Source organism: Gavia stellata, chromosome Z (genome assembly GCF_030936135.1).
Source record: "Gavia stellata isolate bGavSte3 chromosome Z, bGavSte3.hap2, whole genome shotgun sequence".
Lineage (NCBI taxonomy): Eukaryota > Metazoa > Chordata > Aves > Gaviiformes > Gaviidae > Gavia > Gavia stellata.
The window spans coordinates 9,306,222-9,329,726 of NC_082637.1; the positions used below are offsets into that span (position 1 = coordinate 9,306,222).

The window sequence follows — 23,505 nt, forward strand, 5'->3', positions numbered from 1 at the left end:
TCTTGTTATTGATATGCGGCTTAAAGTGCTGTCTGGCAACGAAAAAGTCACAGTGATAATAAGATAACCTCTGGCTTTGGCAAGTCCTGGCAAATTCCTGTGCATCTCTGGCTGGACACAGCTTCTCTCTCTGCTTAGACTGGGGCATGCTGACACCCTGGATCACAGGGTGAGGTACCCTGGGGTTATCCTTTGCCCTCACTAGGAGTGTTTTATGAATGAATACTGGGTCTTCTCCCCCAGTTTCTCTCCTGACATCACCTCTGCTTTGACTGAGGTTTGCTCTGCAAGGAGCGGAGGGAGGCATAAGGAAGAATAGTCATAAACTGTGAGATTTGACATTTTCTGCTCAGGAAAGAAAGGATATTATCAGGAGCTGCACTGGCTGGCAGAGAGCTCCACTTGCTGGTACCTGATCTGAGCTGCTGGGTGGAGGCACATCAGGGAGGATGGCAGTGCAGAACAGATGGTTGATACTGGAGGCGGGGAGACCAGTGGAGAGATGGCCCGCTTTGGTGGAGGCAGGCTTTCCTTTGTTTGCATACACTCACATACTCACTACCTTTTGGGCTCTACTGTACATCAGTAGTGTGCATGCTCCTGTACACTCAACTGTATTTGGTCTCTTTTAGCAAACCCAAACCCTTGTTCCTGTGGGGTGGATTGGGAAGAGGCTGGATCAATGGGCCGAGGCCAACTGGATGAGGTTCAACAAGGCCAAGTGCCGGGTCCTGCACTTGGGTCACAACAACCCCATGAAATGCTACAGGCTTGGGGACGAGTGGCTGGAAAGCTGCCCCGCAGAAAAGGACCTGGGGGTGTTGGTCGACAGCCGGCTGAATATGAGCCAGCAGTGTGCTCAGGTGGCCAAGAAGGCCAACGGCATCCTGGCCTGTATCAGAAATAGTGTGGCAGCAGGAGTAGGGAGGTGATTGTGCCCCTGTACTCGGCACTGGTGAGGCCGCACCTCGAATGCTGTGTTCAGTTTTGGGTCCCTCACTCCAAGAAGGACATTGAGGTGCTGGAGCGTGTCCAGAGAAGGGCGACGAAGCTGGTGAGGGGTCTGGAGCACAAGTCTTATGAGGAGCGGCTAAGGGAGCTGGGGTTGTTTAGCCTGGAGAAGAGGAGGCTGAGGGGAGACCTTATCACTCTCTACAATTACCTGAAAGGAGGTTGCAGAGAGGTGGGTGTTGGTCTCTTCTCCCAAGTGACTAGTGACAGGACTAGAGGAAATGGCCTCAAGTTGCATCAGGGAGGTTCAGGCTGGATATTAGGAAAAATTTCTTTTCTGAGAGGTGGTGAAACATTGGAACAGGCTGCCCAGGGAAGTGCTGGAGTCACCCTCCCTGGAGGTGTACAAGGAACATGTGGACGTGGCATTGTGGGACATGGTTTAATGGGCATGGTGGTGTTAGTTGATGGTTGGACTTGATGATCTTACAGGTCTTTTCCAACCTTAGTGATTCTGTGTGATTCTGCGTGTGAACTGAGCAACAGCCTAGAGCACCAGGAGGTATGCATGGTGGATCATAACACTGAGCAGGCATCAACCTATTCTGGAGCTTTGTTTTTATCACACAGAAGTGCAGTCACAACTTTTGTGTTCTGTCCCAAGCCACCTGGATTTTGTGAAAAACTCCGATGTCATTTGATAAAGTAATATATATTAGCTCTTCCCAGGATGGGGTGACAGGACTGGTCCTCTGAGGGGTGAATGTGTCCAGCCTTCCTGTGGAATGAGAAGTGCAGCCACATGAATTGAGTTAAGTCTACCACTTTGCAGTGGGTGATGAGATTTTGTTGCCTGTGCCACCGCTTCATTGTTTTTCTCGGGAGGTAGTTTGTTGCATTATTGTTGTTCCTGCTGCTGTTGTTTTAATCTTTCACGGGAGATTATATAAAACAGCCTCTCCATGAACCAGAACACATCTCTGGGGAATATGATGACAGCATCCATATCTTAAAAAGCCATAAAGTAGAGACGTACTGTAGAAAGTAGTCGTTCCCAGTAATAAGTGCAGTATGACATCCAGGAAAGATACCCTATTGTGACAAACTTGCACACTAGTGCAAATCTGAAGAAACGTACATTTAAAACCACAGATTTTGCCATGCTTGTTATTTTAAAGACTTTTCCTTCCCTAAATTACCTCTTCAGCCAGAACAAAACCCCTTAACCCTCGGCAGACTGTAGCAGGTTCCTGATGCTCTCCAGCCATGAATCTTAAACTGATTTCTTTTGAAGTGTTCATCACAGAGAACCTCCCCTAAAACAGCAGCTCCCCTGCATTTTGCAGGATTCGTACCTTGGTGTACTCCAGCCCATGTGGACTCTGACCTTGATGGGTGATCAAGCTGTTAAGGGGTTTACTTCCTCCCTGATCTCACTCAGAGATTACTTTCTGGACTATAGATAGTAGATGGGAGGCCAGGTAACAGGGTTTTTTTCAGTTCTGGCAGGAGCTGAGGCAGAAAGGGAGGCTAACCAGACCTCTAGGACTGCTCAGTCACATGGGGACAGAAACAATCTCCAAATGTATATTTGCAAAGCGTGCTGCACCACAGAGCAGGGCGCTCATTAGAAATAGCTGTATTTGTACCTGGAGCAAAGAACAATGAGGACCATCCTGCTGCACCATCCATACTGCAGCCCAGGAGATAGAGCGGGAAAGAGTTTCCTTTCTCTGCTCCTCCACTAATCTGCTAGGAGAATTCAGGCTGCTGAGCTGTAACCTCCTTGGGCCACACTGAGAGAGCTGAACTGTCACTTACATCCCTGCAGCTAGTTTGTGAAAGAACAAGACTCCCAAATGTGATTGAGAATGCCTGAGCAAGGTGAGGTACAGGGACCAGTGAATGGAAAGCCCTTGGCACAGTGCAGGTCAGCCTTTCCAAATATGGCCCCATGTGCCTCAGTTTCCCCACTCTGATCAGTGGGCAAATTATGCCAGCAGCCACTGCCCTCTGTTAGGTTTTATTAATGAACTCCAGGACCATTAAGTCAATAGATCCTGGAGAAGTGTCACTATTACAATCATCCACGGCAAGGAAAAGCACATTCCCAAGCAGGGAGAGTGTGGAAGGCCTAATGAACATTGAGCAGAGCACTTGCTCTGCACTGGCTTTGTCACTGCTGGGCAGCCTTGCCCTGACAGAGCTCCTGTCCAACCAGGGACGCACATCCATTCATCATTAGTCCTAATGCAAGCTTGGGAGTTTTAAAGCCAGGGCTAAATCAGACCATCTTAATTTGCAGGCTTAATGCATTGCATATTATCCATATCCTTCCTATGGGATTTATCTTGATTAAGTGCTAATTTGTAACTGGTGGTATACCTAGTGAAGTGACTGATGAGAAGGGTGCCTGGGCAGAGAGTCTGTGTTTTGGCAGCAGTGCAGACTGGGGATGGGAGACTGCTGTTCCCACCGCAGACACGCAGGCAGGCAGCACATTTTATGCATATCCCCCTCAGCCTAATAGGTGAACTGTCCGGAAAGGTTTAGCTTGGGTTATTCTTCAGCTGCGATGGAAGCCAGAGGTCTGCTGTGAGAGAGAGGACCAGGTTTATAAAGGTTTTTGGCCATACATAGAAAGTCTACCCCTGGGCTGTTGTATAGCCCTGTCTGTGCAGAACAGCATGGGTCAGAAAAGGCATAGCTGCTTCGGATAACCAAGTGCAGGCAGCTGTTTACACGTCCCAGCTTGCACATCTTCGGTTGCATATTGAATCCCTCCCGTACATGCCCATAGCTGAGCTGCCTGCCCCATCCCCTGCAGTGACACCAGCCCCTGACCAGCCCCTCCTTCTGTCTCGCTGCTTCCACTCTGAGACCACCAAGAACCAGCTGGAGTAAATGTTGAGTGGATGAGACCATTTTAGACATGATCACAATCCCAATTTGACCACAAAACAGCTGGGAGAGCCTATCAGCAATATGAAAAAACCTCTTTGAGATGGGCAGGGCTTTTCCTAGGAGCTAGGAAGCTGCATTTCAGGATACTTTCACTCCGCTGACCTTAGCTTTGGAATGAGAAACAAACCTTCCACCTCCTCCAGACACACCAAATCTCAGATCAATCTACATCAGCATGTAGATTTTACAGCGTTTGAGGAAAAGCGACCTTTGAGCAGAAATGGGTTCTCAACTTTTGCTATCGCAGCACTGGCATTTCACTAAAGTAAAAGACTTTATTTCAGCTGCTGCTTTGCTATCTGAAACTGTGTCTGGTTCTGTAACCACCTGTCCCCCACAATTCATAAAAGCACACTGAATATATGCATTAAACAAGTCTTACACCCAGAAACACATGCACGTACGGAAGATGGCAGGTCAAGCTATTTCATAGTCCTATTTTACGGAAGGGTGAAATAAAACTTTACTCAACTTTCTCTGGCGTGGTAATAGTAAACACAAGGAAGGCATCCAGAAGTCTTAATTTCTGTCTTATGCTGTACAGAGGTGTTCTGCATTAGCAGCATTTCTCCTTTTGGCTGTTTTTCCTAACACTGAAAGCAGTGGACACTTTCTCAGCTGATGGCTACTGCTTCCTTTTACCTGGGTAACTAATGACAGCAGTTGAGGAGGAAGGGGGGTGTTGGGTAGAAGGAAGTTAATTAATTTCAGGGGTTTTAATCTCTTTTCTTTTGTACCAAACCATAAAACAAAAATTCTTCAGGAGCCAGAACATGTACCTCCAGTAATCGAAAGAGAGGCAAGGATCTGACTAATAGATATTACGTTCCATTATATGGTCTTGAAGTCAATAAACATTAGGTTACCTTCATGCAGTGAAAAAAGACCAGATTTATTAAAAAATCTTATCTGGAGGGTTTGCATTTCAATAGGATGTGAATTTGCATATTTTAACAATAACCTCCCATCATTCTGTCTGATCTGTGCTCAGTTGGCCATACAGATCACTTTATCTTGAATAGATTATCACCGGTTTAATAAACCCTTCATAATATGCAGGTATAACAATGGTACTTCATTGGATAAAGGAGGTATTAAAGTTCTTTTTCTGGAAATAGGGGTGGCCCAGCTAGTGATTAACTTTATACCTCTGTACATCCCTGTGCTGAATACACGATTGAAGGAGAGTATTCCCATTATTCACATTCAAAACAGACCAGCTCTTCAGGGCTCCTGTTAACTCCTCATTGCCCATGGCAGCTGTGCAGACATGGGAGTCAACCAAGGCTGCCGGTGATGTTATCTCCAGCAGTGGCCACTACCTGAGACATCAGGAAAAGGCGACGCTTTTCCCCCAAGCCAAGTCCTTCTCCATGTACAGAGAGTGATCAGTGCCAAGCTGTTTCACAGAGCAGGCACCTTCTCAGTGCTAGATGGACATAGGGTCAATGCACTGCTCAGCAAAGAGCCAAAAAGGCTTCTAGGCAGATAGCTTAGTTACTCTATTTTCAATGAAAAAGCAGAATTACTCTTCCTTGTCTCCCCTCCCGGCTTTGACTGATTCTCTGCTTCCCCTTTCCACACAGAAGCTCATTTTCCACCAGTTGCCCTTTACAAGAGATGAGTCCATCCCACAACTCCTGCGTCCTGTCTTGTCATCTCAAAATGTTTGGTTGGGGGCACCATGCTCAGACCCTCCCCAGGACCAAAACAAGTCGCTGCCAAATCACAGGGCTGGCTTTTGCCTCTTGCAGTCTCCACTGGGACAGACTCATTTACACTGTTTGAGACTCCCGACCACTTTTCTTATGAGACACAGGGCAGAGCTGTTAGTGTCAGTGCACTATGTGACTGGGGCAAATATCATTTTCACGTTGTCCTGCAATTTTTGATTTCTTCTTTTTTGTTTCTTTATTGATATTAGCACCCTGACTTGAAAAAAAACTGGTACTTCCCCTCTTGGGTAACCAGTACAGAGCAGGTAGCTGTGAGCATTAACTGCCCCCATGCAAAGCTTAGACAACCCACAGGCTACTGTGGCATTAAGCCCAAGCTTGTAGACCTTAATGAGAGGTAATGTTTGCTCAGGACCAGCTCTGTGGTCATGCAGCCCTGGGATCTGGGCTGTCTCACATCTGACCAGCTGGAAGCACAGGGATAATGAATTTTAGGGCTGTGTGCGTGCATGTATGAGAAAGAGAGAGTATGTCACACGCAGGTTCCCCCAGATACTCTTGAAAGGAACTAGAACTTTTCACACTCTCTCCCTCCTTTGTTTTCTTTTTCTCTGCTCAAGCTGTGTTCATGCTTGCTTTTCCAAAGCTCCCATCATGAGCTTTTTGCTTCTCGAGAGCCAACATGCCGGTGTGCTGCCTGACAGTGAGAACACAGCAAGGCTAGTGAATAATTGAAAGTTATTGACCTATAATAACCTGGCATTATTGACCATAAATGATTTAGTTAAAGCACACACACGCACACGCACACAGCATCTCACGTGAAGGAGCTGAATTTTGAATTCCCTTTGTCCAGCACTGGCTCAATGGAGCTTGTCACAGCAGAGAGAGGGGCAATTTGGCCCGGCATGAAATTAATGTTAATCGAAACAACATTTCTGATGTTGCTCTAATAAGATTCTTATGGGGAATGAGTGCAGTACCTGGAGCCACAAGCAAATTGTCCAGAGTCTTTACTCAAAGCTCCGTGAAGGCACAAACCCTTCTTGAACTTCAGCAAAGTTCACAGATATTAAGGCTGAGGCGGACAATTTTCATCAAGCAGCCTGACTCCTGCCATAAGGTAGGGTAGAGATTAACAAATACCAGAACCAACAACCTGTCATCGAACCAGAGCACAACATTTAGGGAGAAGGAAAAACATCCAGTTTTGATGTCAGACTTCCCACTCTCCTATTATTTTTCACTTCTGCTGAGCCAGCTCTTCCCTTCCAAATTGGAAGTGCTGACATCAGCTCCTTTGGAGCCACAAAATGCTGGTTGCCCTGCCAGAAAGCCTGCTCAGGGCTCATTCCTGGCCTCAGGTCCTCATCATCTGGTTGGATCTGCAGGGTCAGGCATCCCCATCTCTGATGAAACCCCAACAGCTTCCCATATCTGATTGGAGCCCTGTAGAAGTGCAGATGTCTGGCTGGTGAGCTTGGCTGGGTAAGATAAAGATGTGAGTGAGTAACTGTTTAATTGAGTCAGATTTCTGAACGAGATATAATCCCAGCCACTAGCACAACTGCCATATGCCCTCCTAAGCTGGCTGTTTTTGTGTCAGGCTCTGAATTTTGTGGCTGGCCCCTGTTATGGAAAGTTTCTGCCCAGCTTTTGACAGATGAAACTTTGCAGCTTGGACCTGTTCCTGATTATCTACCAGTGCTCAACAAACAGCCATAAAAACACCTCATTAGCTTTGTGGGTGCTGTTCTTGATATACAAAATAGCCAGGCTAGCTGTGCCTGGCATACTTTGTTTTTCAGGGTCAGATGGACAAAAGAAAGGATCGCTTGTGTTTCGGATTTGCCTGACTTGGAGCTCTTGAGAGATGATACAAGAACAAAACTTTTAACTCTCAGTGGTGCTGACCCATGGTATGGAAGCACTTCTGAGTTGACATTTACAGCACAGAAAAGTGACAAGATGGAGGGATTCATTCCCTTGCTTTTCCAAGTTCAGGGCAGATTTTTCCTACTGACTCCAGCAGACAGTGGAAGCGCCTGGAGCTGCTCCCGCAGTCCAAAATCACTGCAGACAGGCAATCGCTGGAGTTAAAGTTGTGATCCAGTCTGTGTACTGAAGTAACTAACTTCTGAGTACATTTTAAGTACCTAATGAAGCAGGCTTCCCCGAGTAAATCCTTAATGTCTCCATCTAGGAAATTGGGTCTGCATAATTTAGTTGTCTAAATTTAGGCAGCCAAGAGCTCCCTCTGGAGGTCTCCAGGCAGCCCGTTTCTCTGCATGGGCAAGGCCAGGCACTTACTTCAGGAAGGCATTTCATGAGAAATCTGTGATGCAAGTACAAGCTAAGTCTATTCATTAAGCAAATAGGATCTCTCCCAAAATTTCCAATTTTCCTTCCAGTATTAGAGCTAAATGAGGGGGTAAAGCCAGCTGGAAAGAAACAATTGAGCTTCTCTCTAAAGTCAGGTAAGGGGCATGATAACCTAGAATATAGCATCCTTGCCTCTAAAAAATCACTGGGAGCAGTGGGAGAAGCGCAGTGTCTCATCTGTATGGGCACGCTGTCGCTTACTTGTGCATGCTCTTGAGACCAGCCCAAACTATCTGACTACAGCGGTACATGACACCAATGTCCAAGATGGTTTCCAGCTCTGTCCTTCCTTCCTCTGTATAATTGACTATTATACCGGCATTATCCGTGCCTTGATACCTTGGATTTATGAAGCCTCTAACAAATACAAATTCCCCTTTGCACACACCCCATTTAATCAAAACCTTGCTGGTTTAAGCAGTCTGTTTTATTAAATTACCAACCTATGAAGCCATTAACTCAATTAGAAGTAGCAGTTCTGTAGTCTTGAACAACCAAGGGGTAATATTGCAACAGTATACGTTATGCAGAGTATGGCACATTATAATAACACTGAAAGCTTATATAGCATTTTAGAACTTTAAAATTTTGTAGGAATAATATCTAATTAATCCTCACAAGGGGCCCTGAAGATAAAGATTACTGTCTAACCCCTTTTTCCATGGAGAAAACCAAATGGGGAAGAAAATGATAGGTAATAGACTTCATAAAAGAGTTCAAGGCCATATCTTTCCACACTCTGCATTCACCATAAGTAGACTTGCTCCTTTCCTTCTGAGAAAATCAACATCAAGTGACTATTATCTCCCTTTCCTGTCTCCATATTGCAATGTGCAATGGGCTGAGTTTATTTTAAAATACCTCTTCCTTTTTGGGAAGTTGGGGGGACAGGGAGGGAGACCCCAAAGGGGCATAGGAATCTTACAGGAGTAGGTTACACCCATTACACATAAGCACCTTTGGTAACTGCCTTTAGTGCTTGCTGTGGTTGTCTTATGCTTCTGCGTGCCTTCGGGAATCAAACAAGCATGGTTTCAAAAGTCAGCACTAATTCATCACCATCATTTCCCACAACTGTTATCCCAAGAAATTTTACTTTTCATTGTCAGGGTAGAAACACCCACAAGTTCACCTGTGTCACCTCTAGTGATGTGATCTGATAGCAAATAACAAGGATGGTCACAGGAGCTCATCTAACCAGACCTGGGTACCTATGATCTTTCATGCAGAGACTGCAAGTACAAAAGGGTTCAGATGGGAAAAGTCGTTGTATATAGGGCATGAGAATTATGGTTAGAAATATCTTGGTAACAAAGCAAATGGCAAAGATTTTCCTGAAGAGCAATATCCAACATTAAAAACAGACCTGTTGATCTCAAATTATTGTTACCTTGCGGTATTATGTTTCCTTGCTAAGTAAACTTAAATGAAGTGCCAGGTCCATCATACAGAAGAAACAATGAGCTGCTGACAATAAAGGCAGATCCTAAATGTCAGCATTTTGTCTAAAGATTTATGTATGTACCTTTTTGTTCTATAAAATTCAGTCAAAGTATTTTTGTTTTCTGTAGTTTTTGGTAGAAAAAGTTTTTTGGGACAGCTTTATATATTTTTACTAGGTTTTGAAAAATAATACAGAAGTAGAGACAATGAATAGGAATAGGAACTGGACTTGATTTGAATTTGAAAAAGAAAGTGACAGATTTAGGATCAGTATCTGCTTTAAGCAAAGTACAGAGAGGAAAGAAACAGCTTAAAACAGTGAAAAGCAAATAATGCTTCTAATAATGAACATTGCCTACTGTAAAGATGCATCAATCATAAATTATCATCTCGAGCAATCATGTATGATATGATAATATAAATAAGAGAGATTTTATTTTCATGTATTCATTTTCTTTGAGCTATATTTTGAGCATTAAGAATTTTCTTTTATTCTGGAATCAAAATTCTTGTTAAAAAGTTGTTCAGGTCCAGAAGTTGAGGATTTAAGGAAAGCGCTGTATGTCAGGAGACTGATGGTAAAGCCCCAAAAGCTAGAAACACTGGCAGTGCTTGTAAGCAGGGCTAGATCAAGGTTACCTTTAAATACAGAGAGGTTTGCATTATACCTTAATTCAAAGAATTAATAAGTAGTTTATTTAAAGTATATGATCTAAAAAAAAAACCCCATGATTGTCCTCAGTGGTCATGGCTCCAATTTATCTCATTTCATATTTACACCACGTAGCACCCAATTGACACTGCAGAGAGAGAGAAAGTACAATCTGGCCCAAAATTTCAAATATGCTCAGCACCCAGTGGACCAAAATCTTTTAATTATCTGTCTGTGTATTTGAGAACATCCTGCGTTTGAAACAGAAGGTTCCGTAAGTAGCGTGATTTCTTGCTCGGTTTCCCGCTCTGTGGTTTTTTTACTCTCAGCATCACATCTTGAGAATATTTCTCTGCTGTGATTTTGGAAGGATGCTGCTAGAAAGCAGCAAGCCTTGTTCTCCTATGTGCTGGTTCAAACAAGTCAATGCTGCTTAGACTTGCTACCGATGCGCCCAGAAGAATCAGACCCTGGGAGTTCAGAAACATATTGTAAAAAGGTTAATGGCTAATACCACCAGAAAGTTTATAGCTGAACTTCTAGTGGCTCTGATCAACGCTCCGTCTTTAATCAAATGCCGCAGCACAAGAAGGGGAAGGAGAGAGGAAAATGCAGTTGGATGAGTTGTCTCTTCTCGATGAGGCCTCTCTGGTTTGCCTCTTCCAACTTCATCCAAGCTGCACAAGCTCTGCAAGCAAGCGAGGGGGTCAAGCTCACAAGCAAGTGAAAAGCAAATGGGGGTGAGGAGGAAGGGAGTAAACAACTTGGAGCTCTCAGCTGGGATGCCAGAGGTGGCATGCTGCTTCCGGCCGCTAACAGATGTGGACAGGTGAACCTTTACACCAAATCAATCATCATATTTATTCTAATTGTATCGTAATAGTCCCCCAGGAGCTCAGTTCAAATGAGCTTGACATTATTAAAATTTTAATGCCCAGTTTTCATAGCTGAATGAATATTTAAAGGGTATGTCCCAGGCTTAAGTTATGATGATGAAGAAATTAATGGAATGTCTTGTTTAATGCTTTGGTACATGTTGATGCAAAAAAAAAAAAAAAAAAAAAGAAAAAAGTGGTTGTTCAGGGAGGAAAAGAAAGAAAGGCAATGTTTAGGCATAATTAGAGGAGGAAAGCATCAGCGATGCATTAGTATCAGACATCGCTCTTGTTGGATAGCTCTCAGTGGAAAGGAAATATTTATCATTCGGGAGGGGGGAAACCAGGGTGTGGTCAGGGACCAGAAGAGAAGCAGCTCCACATGAATGACAGATCAAAAACAAATTCCTGGGAGCCTCCAACCACATCCCTATATGGTGGAATGAGATTGCTAGCCTTTGCTGGCTGGAACAGACACAGAAAATCACCTTTGTTACCCAACCAGGGTGTTTGTTTATTTTAAGTACCCAGATCAACTTTGAAGGATGGCATAATTAATCAGCGATACTCATCAGTCTGGTAATTATGTTATAGATAATTGTCAAAACACAGGACCAGATGATACCAGTTATACATAGATGGGGGTGAGGGGTAGCTCCTTTTGCGTTAGAGGGCCTGATTCTGTACAGGCTGAGATCAGCATAGGGAATTGCATTGACTCTGAGGATCTGGAATCTGGAAAGATTGTGGGGTTTTGTTCTGGTTTTTAAGCCTTCCATGCTTTTCCCAAATCAGAAAATGTTTGGGAAGCTAAGGATTTTTGTTTTCTCCTCTTTTTGAACGCTGTAATAATATTTGCAAGGCTCCTGCTTGTGCTTATTCATTTGCTGTTAGGAACAAGGGACTAACTTGGACGGTTGGATGGGCTTAAAATCCCCCCCTAATATGCATTTCCTAGCTGTGAAAGAAGACTGAAGAAAAAGTTAATGCTCTAAGTCGTTTCACAGAAGATTTTCTTTAAAGGGGCACTGTCAAGATTAAGATAATCTTATTCTTTCCCTGAGTCTTTCCTTGTTTGTGGTTTGGTTTTTTTTTTTTTTTTTTAAGATTATTTTTTGTTATTTTCCTTTTGCCAGTTCCTTCAGGAACTGCAGCCCTGATCCAGTGCACAGCTAAGGGGTTTATCTTTAGGCAAGGTTTTCACACATCTAATTTAAGGTGTGATTTCAAATCAGTTTAGACAAACCAGTGGAGAAGGTGGCATGGCTGCTGTTTTTTTTTCTGCTTGAATGGGGCTTATTTTGGGTTATCTTAAATAATTAGACTATATTTGTTCATTAATAGAACTGAAAGGAGAGCACAACCATACCACCTGTATCATGATAGGGATATACCTTGAGAAGGAAGCCCCTCTTCTTCAGAAATGCCACAGAATCCTACTTGGAATAGATTTAGGTCTGGTCCTCCTGGGGTGCAGGACTGAGGTAATGGACTGCTATCTGTTATCCTGCAGCAAGCTTACCCGACAGATGACTTTACCCTTGGGAGAAGTGAAATTAGGGTGGGAGGAAGAGAGTGAACACATGTCACCCTTGAAAGCAGGACCAGTGTTGGGGGAAAATCACTTTCTGGCTCAGAATGGAGCTAATGCAGTACCAAGGAAAACCCTGCTTGCAATCTTAACCCTGTGATAGCCCCTTCTAGTTCCTGGGGAGGCTATGCTTTAATTCAGGCCCTGAGGCTACCTGCACATTTATAATCATGAGAAAGCCTTTATTTCATGATTCTGGCAGTGGGTGAAAGCAGCTAGTTAATTTACACTGCTTACTCAGTTGTTTGTTAAATGGCAGTGCTGTGGAAAGCATTTCTCCATGGGCAAAAGGGCTGGCTGTGGTTCTTATCTTTGTGGCCAGGCATACAAAGCCACAAGCACAGAAGGTCTAATCTTCTTGGATGGATGGTGGCCAAGCTCCTTTTGCACTCAAAGCACTGAAGTCAATGGGAGTTGGCCTTGCCTAAAGTCTGCAGAGTCAAGCCAAGCAACCATTAGTGGCAGAGGCGGCATTTGGGTCTTGCTTCAGAAGAAGAGATAAAGCTTAGAGAGGGAAGAGCACAGCAGGGAAGTGCCAACAGCCAGAGGTCATGGGCTCAGGATAAGGAAAAGATGACAACAGATGTTCGTCTCTAAGTGAGGGGCCGGGGTTATGTCTGTAATGCCTTGAGTAGTACATCTGTCTCTCTGGCCTGCTTGCCTGCCCCGCTCACATCCATGCTGAAGAGGCCTCTGGCCGCTGTGTAGTGTGCCCAACAAGCATGAAACCATGACACGCCCCATATGCGAACACCCTACCTTTCCCCTTATCTGCACTTCCTCCCCATGGCGGCTCCCGAGCGTACTCCAAACTGTGCCTCTGCCTGGATGAGCACCAGCTGCAGGCGGTGCTGGGCAACCTCAGAGAAGACCAACACAGAGAGCATCTGTGAGACAAATACAAGGTCTGGGAGCAAGCTTTGAACTAGGCAGTGCAGGCACAGATAAACGTAAAACCGCAAACACCCGAGCTGTGTACACATTGCAAAACTGATCTAGGGCTCTTGGCACATATTCACGTCACTCATTGAAGTTCTGTGTTGCCAGATAGATGCAGTTATTTGTTAGCCATGCAGGGTAGTTTAAGGCTATCTTGGTTGTATTTATATGGACTACCTTCATATGTGTGGATTATGCTGTTGCTCTGCCCTGAAAGAGTTTGGGATCACAATATCTAGGGTAAAAGAGAATGTGATTGCTTTCTACTAAATGCATGCAGAGTTGGCTAATAGAAAATGCCAGTGATAGAGAAGAATGATTTTAGATAAAAGGTGGTTTGGGCACATTTTAAAATTGGATGTAAATTATCTTGAAATAAACTCAAGTGGGAAATTAGAAGAGAGGTGAGATTGTGGAAAAGCTTATCCCTACTGATATTAGGGAAGAAGGGACAAAAGGATGGTAAAAGACTTACTTAGTTTTATATTAGAATTAGATGTGTTTATGAACAGATTTTCACATTGTGATTGCTCATGGTAGCAGCCAGAAACTAGACTTAATGAGCAGAGTGTCCCTTCAAAGCTTATACCTCTGCTGTCAGGATACATAGCCAAATAGACCCTTTTCTACAGCTTAGCATCACCAGTGGGCAGGTCTGGGGACCCTTTACATGCTTGAGTACACTCATTAAATGTCCAGGGACTTCTCACATATGCAAGGGGTCTGGGACCACAGACACACTTCCCAGGCTGAAGTCAGCATCCACCAGCGCCCCTTCTTTCCCAGGAAAGAAAGGTCAAGTGCACAAGCCAGGCAAAATCCACGAGTGCAAGCAAATACCCATCTGGATGATCAGAGCACCAGTACCTTAGGGCACACTGTCTGTGTGGTGGCACAGTCTAGCAGTTGAATGCAGATCTAACATAATTTTACTGTGTGACTGCCCAAAGCTTTAAGGGGATCTCCTGCTGCCTCTTTCACGTGCAGATTTGCATATGAAACAGTAATTATAAGATATAAATGCTCAAAAAAAACCCCAGCGCTGTCTCTCTTGTTTTGGAAAACAAGGCTTTGTTGTTCCAAGAATCCTGTGTTTTGTTCTTCTTACTGTCCTCAAACCTGCCGAGGAGTGAGTTCCCCCTTTACGCCTCCCCACTTCGTTTAAAACCACAGGCACCGTGAGGATGAGCACTACATGCTCAGCTTCCCCAAGTACAAACCAAAGGATTTGTTGTATTGCAAAGATTTTATTTTGCTATTAGCAAGAAGAGCAGTTTCGTCAAATTCAAGCCCAAACTGTTTTGTGGGGAGGAAGTTTTGGATTTGAAGGCACAGGCTTCTGCACGTGAACCTGAACTGAACTTAAGCCCCATCTAGGTTCATCTATATACACAAGACAAGTGGAAAGATGAATCGATAGTTAGACGGATGGATTATAATGTGTTTTATATGACATATAGAAAATACCCTCAGAGTGCAGGGATGGCCGGTAGCAATCATTCTCAGGGGTAGGCACCAGAGCATTGACTGATTTGTAAAGGTCAGACCCTTCAAGATTTTTTTTTCATATCTCATACATTCCCATTTCAGGTCGTCTCATCTATTTGTGTACATGTCTATGACACACATCTTGTCAGGCAGGGAAGGGGGTGATAGTGAGGAATTAAGAGTCCACTACCCAGGTAAGTTTTGGGATAGCGTCATTTCAGATGCAATGCATTACTAGTCAGTGCTTCCCACAAGGCAAGCCAATGTGATTTTTTTTCACCAAACTTTCTAAAACATTTCCTCTCCCTACTCTTTCATTAATCCAACATTGTATCAATTTGCACTGCCCACACAAAAGTATGCTTAATGTGTAATCACACAGCAATTCATGCAACCACAGCACTTACCTCTATTCCCGTGGGGGCAGGTTTTTGCTCTATGCCTTATAGCTGCGATATACAAATACAGAAGGCTGGCTGCGTAGCTGACCTATGTTGAAGCAGCTTTCCTGATTCTGTAACATTCACAGAAATTTCCCTGAGCTGAGGACCTGGGCCATGACTTTGTTTTTTTCTTCAGAGAGAGGAGATTGCTTTGGATTCACTCTTATGGCTATCTAGTTTAGATCACTGTAATTCAATTATGTCACTCAGAATCGGGTACAGAGCGATTTACTTGAACTTTGCAATTACACACACACAATTCAATAGTAGGTGATTTTCTTGGCCTTTCCAACTTCGACACTAATATACTTTGCATTTCCTTAGGGCCTTCAATCACAGCAGATTTTCTCAATGCTTTAAAAGTTATGACCCACTCCTACAAACACATTCCTGCCAGTATCTTTACTCACATAAATAGCTGTGCTGACTTCAGAGGGATTATTACTACTGTGTATATTGCAGACCCCAAAAAAGTTGGCAGAAGTGGTAAAACGTAATTTCTTTTAGTGTTTTGGGGGGAGATTTTGAACAGAAAAACACTTCCCACGGAAGAAATAAGGAGTAACCATATTTTCTGGAAATTTCAGGGCAGTTACTAAACTATTCATACCTCCAATTAACAACTGAGCTATGTCATGAGATCACCAAGAACTACATGGCATCTTTAGGAAGAAAGTTGCTCTGGAATGGGATTTTCTTCCATGAGGCTAGCCAGCATCTACAGAGATGCAGTAGCGCCCAATAAGCATTTGCTAAGACCTGCTAGCTCACATCAGCATCCTATCCTTTGTGGTTAGGTCACAGCAGTGTTTCTTCATTGCTTTAGAGGGCTGATGTCCAAACAATACAACAGAACATGACTGAACAAGAAGAGTTTGTTATTTGCCATTATATCTGTCCACATGATTCAGGTATATATGGCTGGATGTTTTTTTGGTTGGTTGGTTTTTTGTTTGTTTAACACCAGTATTTAGACACATTTTTTTTCATCATACACCTTCATGACACATTAAGGTGTCTTTGTCTTCATTTTACAGAAGAGAAAGCTGAGAAAGAGACTGATGTAAAGATATGACCAAATTCATCTAGAAGGCTGGTGTAGAACTGGAAACAGGCCTTGTCAGAGGTTAACGCATCTACTTTCTACTCTGTATCAGACTGGCTCTTGAGGAACTTCAGGAAACATGGATGATATAAAACCTTTCCTTACAGTTTTTGGTACAAAGCTTTAATCAAACCCTCCAATCTGTTCTCAGGGAGTATTCAAATTTCTTAAGCCCTCTAAGGAGGGGTGGAAAGACTATTATTAGGTAGATGATCACTTCCGTAATCTTCCATGGTCTCATAGGTCTTACAAGCTGTAGAATCACTTTTTGTCTCCTGACGTGACTTCTTCCTCAAGCACAACCAGCAGATTATCTCCAACACAGCTCTCTTCTGCCTTGGACATAATCTTCCTAACCATTAGTGGCATTTCAGTGGTCTTCAGCAGTCCCCTTCACTTCTCACTTTTCCTTCCTGTCTCAGATCATGTTTGAAGCTATTCAAGTTGTCTCCATCCTTTTTCTTTTTTTTTTTTTTTTTCTTTTTTCTTATTTCCCTTTTGCATTTGTCCATTCTGAAGCCTGGTAGAGCCTTAGTCCTGGCTAGAAACCCCGGGTACATTAATGACTAATGAAAAAGTGAGTGAGACAAGAAAGGAAAGGGTAGTAGGAACAGTGAAAGGAAGAAAGATGGAGACAATGAGAAATCAGCTGTCTCTGCTTCCTACTCTTCTTTCCCAGGTGATCCTTCTACCTGCTCTAAATTAATATCAAAGCCAGAGGGAACAGAAGAAGGTTGGTGGGGGAGAAAACGACAACCTTAGGAAAAAAAAAAATCATGATGCAGAGAAACGTCTGTCCCCTGTCTAATTCCTGCAGTGGCCTGTAGCTGATGGTGCTGAGAAAAATACAGCAGCAAGCTCTGACATTTCATTTCTGTGGAGAATTGAAAAAGGGCTTGCTGTAATTCATCGCTTCTTGTAACTCAAACCCTTTTTGACAGGAGTACCTGCGCTGTCTTTTAACAGTGGCACCACGGTGGCTGTAATTGGACATGAAAAATGATGTCGTGTTTCGACTTGCAGGGCTGGATTGGAGTGGGGGTAGGTGGGGCAAGTGGCACGCTGGTGTGAGAGGATGACATCTGGCATTATTTGAATGGGTTTGGTTTAGGCAAAAGGAAGGAAAAGCCAAAATGAAGGGTATGAAGTGTAACAAGTATGATCGACTTGTCCAAGGTGTGCAAAGGTGATAGTAAAGGTGGTTTCCAGCAGAGATGAATGTGCAAAGGATCAAAGGAAAATGCGAAGTGTGATGCACCTGAAGTTCTAACTCCTCCATCAACCCAAGCGCTTATGGCATTTATGGAAAAGGACGTGCAACCCCTCTTCCTGAAATGGGGCCGACTCACAGCTGTAGTGGTACCCAGTGCCCATAGTTCTCAATACAGGCAGGGAATCACAGACTTTGCCTGGGGCCACACTGGGAACACAGCTGTGAATAAAACTCTGATTTGCCATCTGCTTGCCACCCCTTCAAAAATTGGGTCTGTCGTATGTAACCGGAAACCCAAATTAAATTTTTTGTCTCTTTGTGCCTCAGTGGTCCTTAGCACACCTCTGTTATGGCATTGCTGTTGAGTGAGGCACTTCAGAATAAATTTGTGACCAAATTGGATTATGAATCATGAATGAGGATAAATGTATTTTCCTGATCTATAATGGATTTATGACTATTAGGCATTCTGGGACCATAATGTCAGGAATCTTCACAGTTTATATAAAGAATAAAAATTTTTGTCAAGTCCTAAAGGATAGGAGAGAGGCTAAAGAGGACGTAAACTCTTTCTGGGTTAACTAATGGTAAAACAGTATACTACTTTTGCTGTGGCAGCCCAACAGGGATAATCTAGAATAAGGAACCATGATCATATTTCAAAGGAGAGGACAAAGAGCATCCATGGGCAGAGGAAAGAAGGACCATTGAAATGGACGGAAGTGTAACAAAACCTAGATGAGAGCCTAACAAAGTTCATCCAGTCCGTCTGTCAATTCAAATGCTGGATCAGCCTACCTAGGTCTTTTACCATGTTGCCAAATCTCTTTTGAAGACTTCTAGAGACAGCCACACACCTCACAGCCACACACCTCACAGCCACATCTGGATGGATGCCATGTCGATACCCATGGTATTAATCAGATTTACTGCCTGGCAAATCTTCTTTCTCCTATCACACCCTCAGGGTCCACCAAGACAGGACAGATATTAAAGATGTCCAGTATTCCCCCAAATACTATTCAGAAGACTGCAGTTTAGAGTATAAACTTTGTTTTCTTTGCATTAAACCCATGACAATTCCCAGCTGAAGAGTAAGCAGAGAGCTTGAACCTCTGAATTCCCTTCTGCCCAAGAGGGCATTTCCCCTGCCTGGGGAAGGTACATCTTTCTGCCTTTCTATTTCCCCACTTAGCCCTTTTCTGCTCCCCATGCCAGCTCTTTGCTCCCAGTGCAAAAAAAAAAAAAAAAAGTTTCATAGATGGAGAGAGAAAACTTAATTATTTTCCTCTCAGTGTTTCTCCCTATAATTGGTGTCTTTCATGTCAAGATGATCTCAATTTGTATTATGGTCTCCGTGCAGGCAAGCACTTTCTCTTTGGTCTATAAAGAAATTGTCAAGTGTATAAATCATAGTGTACATTAAATTACACTAGCCTTTTACTTATTAATTTCCGCAGTTTTTTCTTCCTCTGTTGGATGCTCATTCCCTCCCTCTTTTTTTCCCTTTCTTGGGGATTGTCTTCTTTTTCTTATGCCCCAATCTCGAAAAAAATCCAACCAAACAAAGAGGAGTCTCCACCCATTTTTGCTAAAGGGTCTGATGATCTCCTCTGCCTTTTGTAAACTGACCACATCCAACTCAACAACAAGTAGGAAGAGGAGCTCTCTCTAGTTTTTCTAAAAGTTGGCTCCAAAGCTTACTCGAGTTCAGTGGGGATTTTCATGGCCTTTAGCATTCAGATCAGCACCTATGTTGGTAGATTTATGGAGTGTTCTGCATTGCAAGGCTGTGTCCATTTTGGACTCCAGACGTTGCCTCTCAGGGTTGTATACAGCACATCTCCTATAAATTCCTGGCTACTGTGACTGTTTCTCTTACTGACTGCTTGGGATGCAGGTTCTGGCTATTGTGGAGTGAGCACTAGGGACCTCTGACCACCCTCCTCTGACTATTAGAGTTAGATTATCCATTGTGTCCACATTGGGACCCATAACATATAGAGTGAGTGCAGCTGGCAAAAGCTAACTGCTCTCAATTCAGACCTTGGTACATGGATGGTGTTAACACCAATCCATTGTAACCGCAAACCAATCTCAGTGGTTGAACAGCTGGGGGAAGTTAAAGCATAGTAACTGAGTAGTTTGGCTTCATTATCCTGTGCATGAGAACCAAGATGGGGTTCATTTCACCTAACTTTAACTGCATAGTCTACCTTTATGATTAGTGGAGAGGAACAGGCACTGCAGAAGTCCATTCATCCTTTGCATCTCAAACACCAATCTTAAGAGTGGCTTAAAATTACACTTTTTAAACATTTGGAGTTACATGACATAAATTAGCCTCCTCACTTCTGTGATATGTCAGATCTTTAAATGTCTGTAACAGGTAGCTGCTCACATGTGGCTACAGGAGCCCTATGGCAGGATGTCCATCCTGGTGCTGCTAATTGTAGCACCTCCAGCCCTGCTAATATCTTGTGATATGTGTGTGAGTGACAGGTCTTCACAGATGCAGAAGCACGGGCTGATACAAGGTTTATCCAGTACCAGATTCTTTGTTGGTTTTAGCAGTTCAGCTGTCTGGAGTTTGTTGGATGATACAGGCATACGGGAGAGCAGAAGTTGCTCAGTAGTGTCTGGAGCCATTGATCCTTCTCTTTCCGAGTGTAAGTCTAACTGTAGTCAGTTTATGGCTAAGTACCTTTTCCTCTTGAGACAACAATCCAGCAGGATCTGCTAGGCTCTCCATCATCTTAACCTACTTGTCAGCCAGCTTGATAACTTTTTATTACTAAATATGTGTGCAGAGCAATTAGAATAAATCTAAATGATTATGAACTACTTTCAGAAAAAAAGGAAATTAGGAAAGAAAAGAAAACTAACAGCCTTGCTGTCCAACTGTGACTAGCTACAAGTAAGGAAGGGACAGTATCACTTGAAGGCATCCTGTAACTCTCGTCAGCCTTTATTGGGAAGCAAGGTGTTGGGAGATTCCAATTGCTTTCTGACTTCCTGCTCCTTGTAATGCCTGTTTGAACTTGCATTTTCTTTAGTTGCCAAATCTAAAGGATAATTTCATTCTACTCAGGGGTAGTCACACACAGAAAGATATTTTGAATAGTCCATCTGCATAGTGTATGGATTGTTTTAAGTGACATGGAGGAAGAGGCAGGGAAAGGCTTTCAGATGAAAATCTCAGCTGTTTCTGATCCAATCTGGGTCTCCAGCTATTAACAGGAGGGGTATATCCTCACCCCTGTTCATCAGGCACCTGTATCATGTTTGGCACTACCAGTGAAGATGATCATGGACATCTGTTGCCCTTTCTTCTGGGACTGAGCAACTCTGGGGATAGTGATGGTGCCCAATGCTTTTGTTGAGAGAGAGGGATAAGTTGGAGAACAGAAATCCTATTTACACGTTGATGGCAAGGTTTTTATACTTGCTTATGTTCTGATGTGAGAAAGAAAAAAGATGTTTGAAAAAGCAACAGAGGAAGACATTTTGACTCATATCCTACCCTCTGCCCCCCCAAAAAAATCTCAATATCCAGCACTCCTGCGGCATGTGGACAAACCAGATCCAAATCCCGTTCCCCATGTATGAAATGGAGTCTGCTATGTTACAGGTGGCTGTCCTACTGAGCTAACAGTGGAGGTGGAATTCACTTTTCCATTTTCTTTTCATCATGCCAATCTCAAGAAATCTTTACAATTAAAGTTTCACTCATCCCAATATTCTGACAAAGCATTTCTGCTCTGACATAGTAGTGTTTCGAGAGGAAACTATTAGAAATCTTAAAAGTTATGTTTAAAATTACATGACGTGTGAAATGAGTCAGATCCCTCTTCCAATGTGATTCAATAGAGCCCCTGTCAGGTAAATGGGTTGACACTGATTTACCTCAGACCAAGAAAAAGCCTGTGTTCTGTGGTTACTTCTTTGCTCACTAATTGCTTTTTTCCCTCCTCGAGGAGTAAATTCTGGTGCTAACTATGATGTATGGTAAAAAAACCAAAGCAAGCCTCTATCTGTGAATGTTTGATTCCATCATTAATTACGTGTCTCTCTTTACTCTTTCTTACAGATGAACAGACCGATCCAGGTGAAACCAGCGGACAGCGAAAGCCGAGGAGGTAGTTGACTGCATTGCTTTCAGCCACAGTGCTAAGTATAATTGTTGTCTCTGGCTTCTCTCAGGCAATGTGCTGATCAATTAGTAACGTAATCACTGCCAAAGAAATTCCCTCTGCAGCAAAGATTCTCTTTATTAAATCTCCTTTACTTCGTCTCGCTTTCCTCATATTCAATTATTATTTGATTTTAAAAGGCAGGCAGGTGCCAGCGATTGCCTGGGAAACAAATAACTGCCTCGTTAAGAAGTGAAGCATCAGGCGCTGACTTAACAAAGTTTAACAGTGGTGACGGCAATGTAGGTTTTTCAGACCTATGTTGGGCTGAGCTGCAGAGGTGTTTAATTTGGTTAGGATAAAGCAGATATTTTATGGTTTCTCTAACCAAGTTTTTTCTGCTTGGGCTGAAGAAACTCTGCTTTTGGAAAAAGCAAATTCTGAGGTAGCAGAGTTTTCTGCACCTGTATCAGCTTATCTGGATAAACCTGTTGTGGAAACTGAAGACTTCTCTCAGTCCCAGGGAGTTATTCAGGATTTGAACAGGTGCAGCTGAAATCAGGAACTGGTCTTTTGCTTTTCCATCCTGCACAGTGGATTTGGAAGGCTTTGCTAAGTGACCGTTCAATAGATCACCAGTGATAAGGTGTTTCCTGTAAAAGGTTTTCTACCAGAACTGATGTGGTGATAGTTCAATGTTCTCTTCTAATAGGAGCCTGTTTGTCAGATCAAACACAGAGCTCACTGAGAAAGTGTGAGACGGTCTGTTATGCTGGATAAATTATCATTCTGCTTTTTTTTCTTATCTCTGTACATTTAGATATATACTCGCATATATATAATGACATGGTACTTCCTTCCTCTCTATCCCTACCTCTTTGGGGAAAAATAGGAGGCTCTTGCCCATATATGCAGTAAAAATACTTGTGCTTATGTATCATATAAATGCGGGAGTAGATTTTGTCATTTAGTAATGATGTGGCTCTTAGATGTGTGAAAACTCCTTAATTTCCACCATGGACATAAACTCTTCCTCATTTATGGGACAACTATCTTTGTGCTGGCATTAGTGGAATTGCCCAGCAACAACTACTTAGGAGGAGTAAAATGCCTCACAGACAAAAGGCCCTGAAATTGTGTTCTTTTTTCAGTTGAAAGCTTTGGATTCCAGAGGCTTTGACTTCGTCAGTGTGAGGCTGAAACTCTCCAGTGACTCAAGTCATTGGAAGACTTTGTACGTAGCTTGTAGTTAAAGGGCTGGTGTTACGGAGTTGTGAAACCGGCAGGTCATCAGAGGCTCTGTAAGGAAGGGCTGTGGTGCGGTGTAATTGCAGAGCAGAAGAGCTGAGTGCTGGAAAAACTCCAGGAAGCTCAGGGATAAATATTGCACAACTAGAGTCCCCTGTAAAGTAAATTCGAGGGAATTTGGCCGACACTGGGTGGAAAGTATTTGATGGGCTCCGCGATGGCAAGTTCTGCTATCAAGGGCCGCGGCACGTTTCTAACCTGCAACAAAGGCATGTCACATCATACAGCAATGTCCGGTGGCTTTTAACAGAACCAGGTCAATTTACCCCCTTTCCCTTCCTGTTTGACGATCTGGCTCCGTGTCTCAGTAGGAGTGGGTAAGCCATGGGCCATTGTCAACGC

General features: G+C 43.3%; 1 protein-coding gene across 47 annotated transcripts in view; it reads left to right on the forward strand.

The window, feature by feature from the left end:
- Nucleotides 1–23,505, forward strand: part of CELF4 (CUGBP Elav-like family member 4) — a 685,725-nt gene that overhangs the window by 380,425 nt on the left and 281,795 nt on the right. For 24 of the 47 annotated variants that reach the window (XM_059834383.1, XM_059834408.1, XM_059834367.1 and 21 more), the window contains exon 3: nucleotides 21,813–21,861. In XM_059834383.1, coding sequence (XP_059690366.1) covers nucleotides 21,813–21,861 — 49 coding nt within the window. Of the gene's footprint in view, nucleotides 1–21,812; nucleotides 21,865–23,505 lie in introns of all 47 variants that reach the window. The other 23 variants (XM_059834415.1, XM_059834375.1, XM_059834395.1 and 20 more) reach the window with 1 other exon arrangement.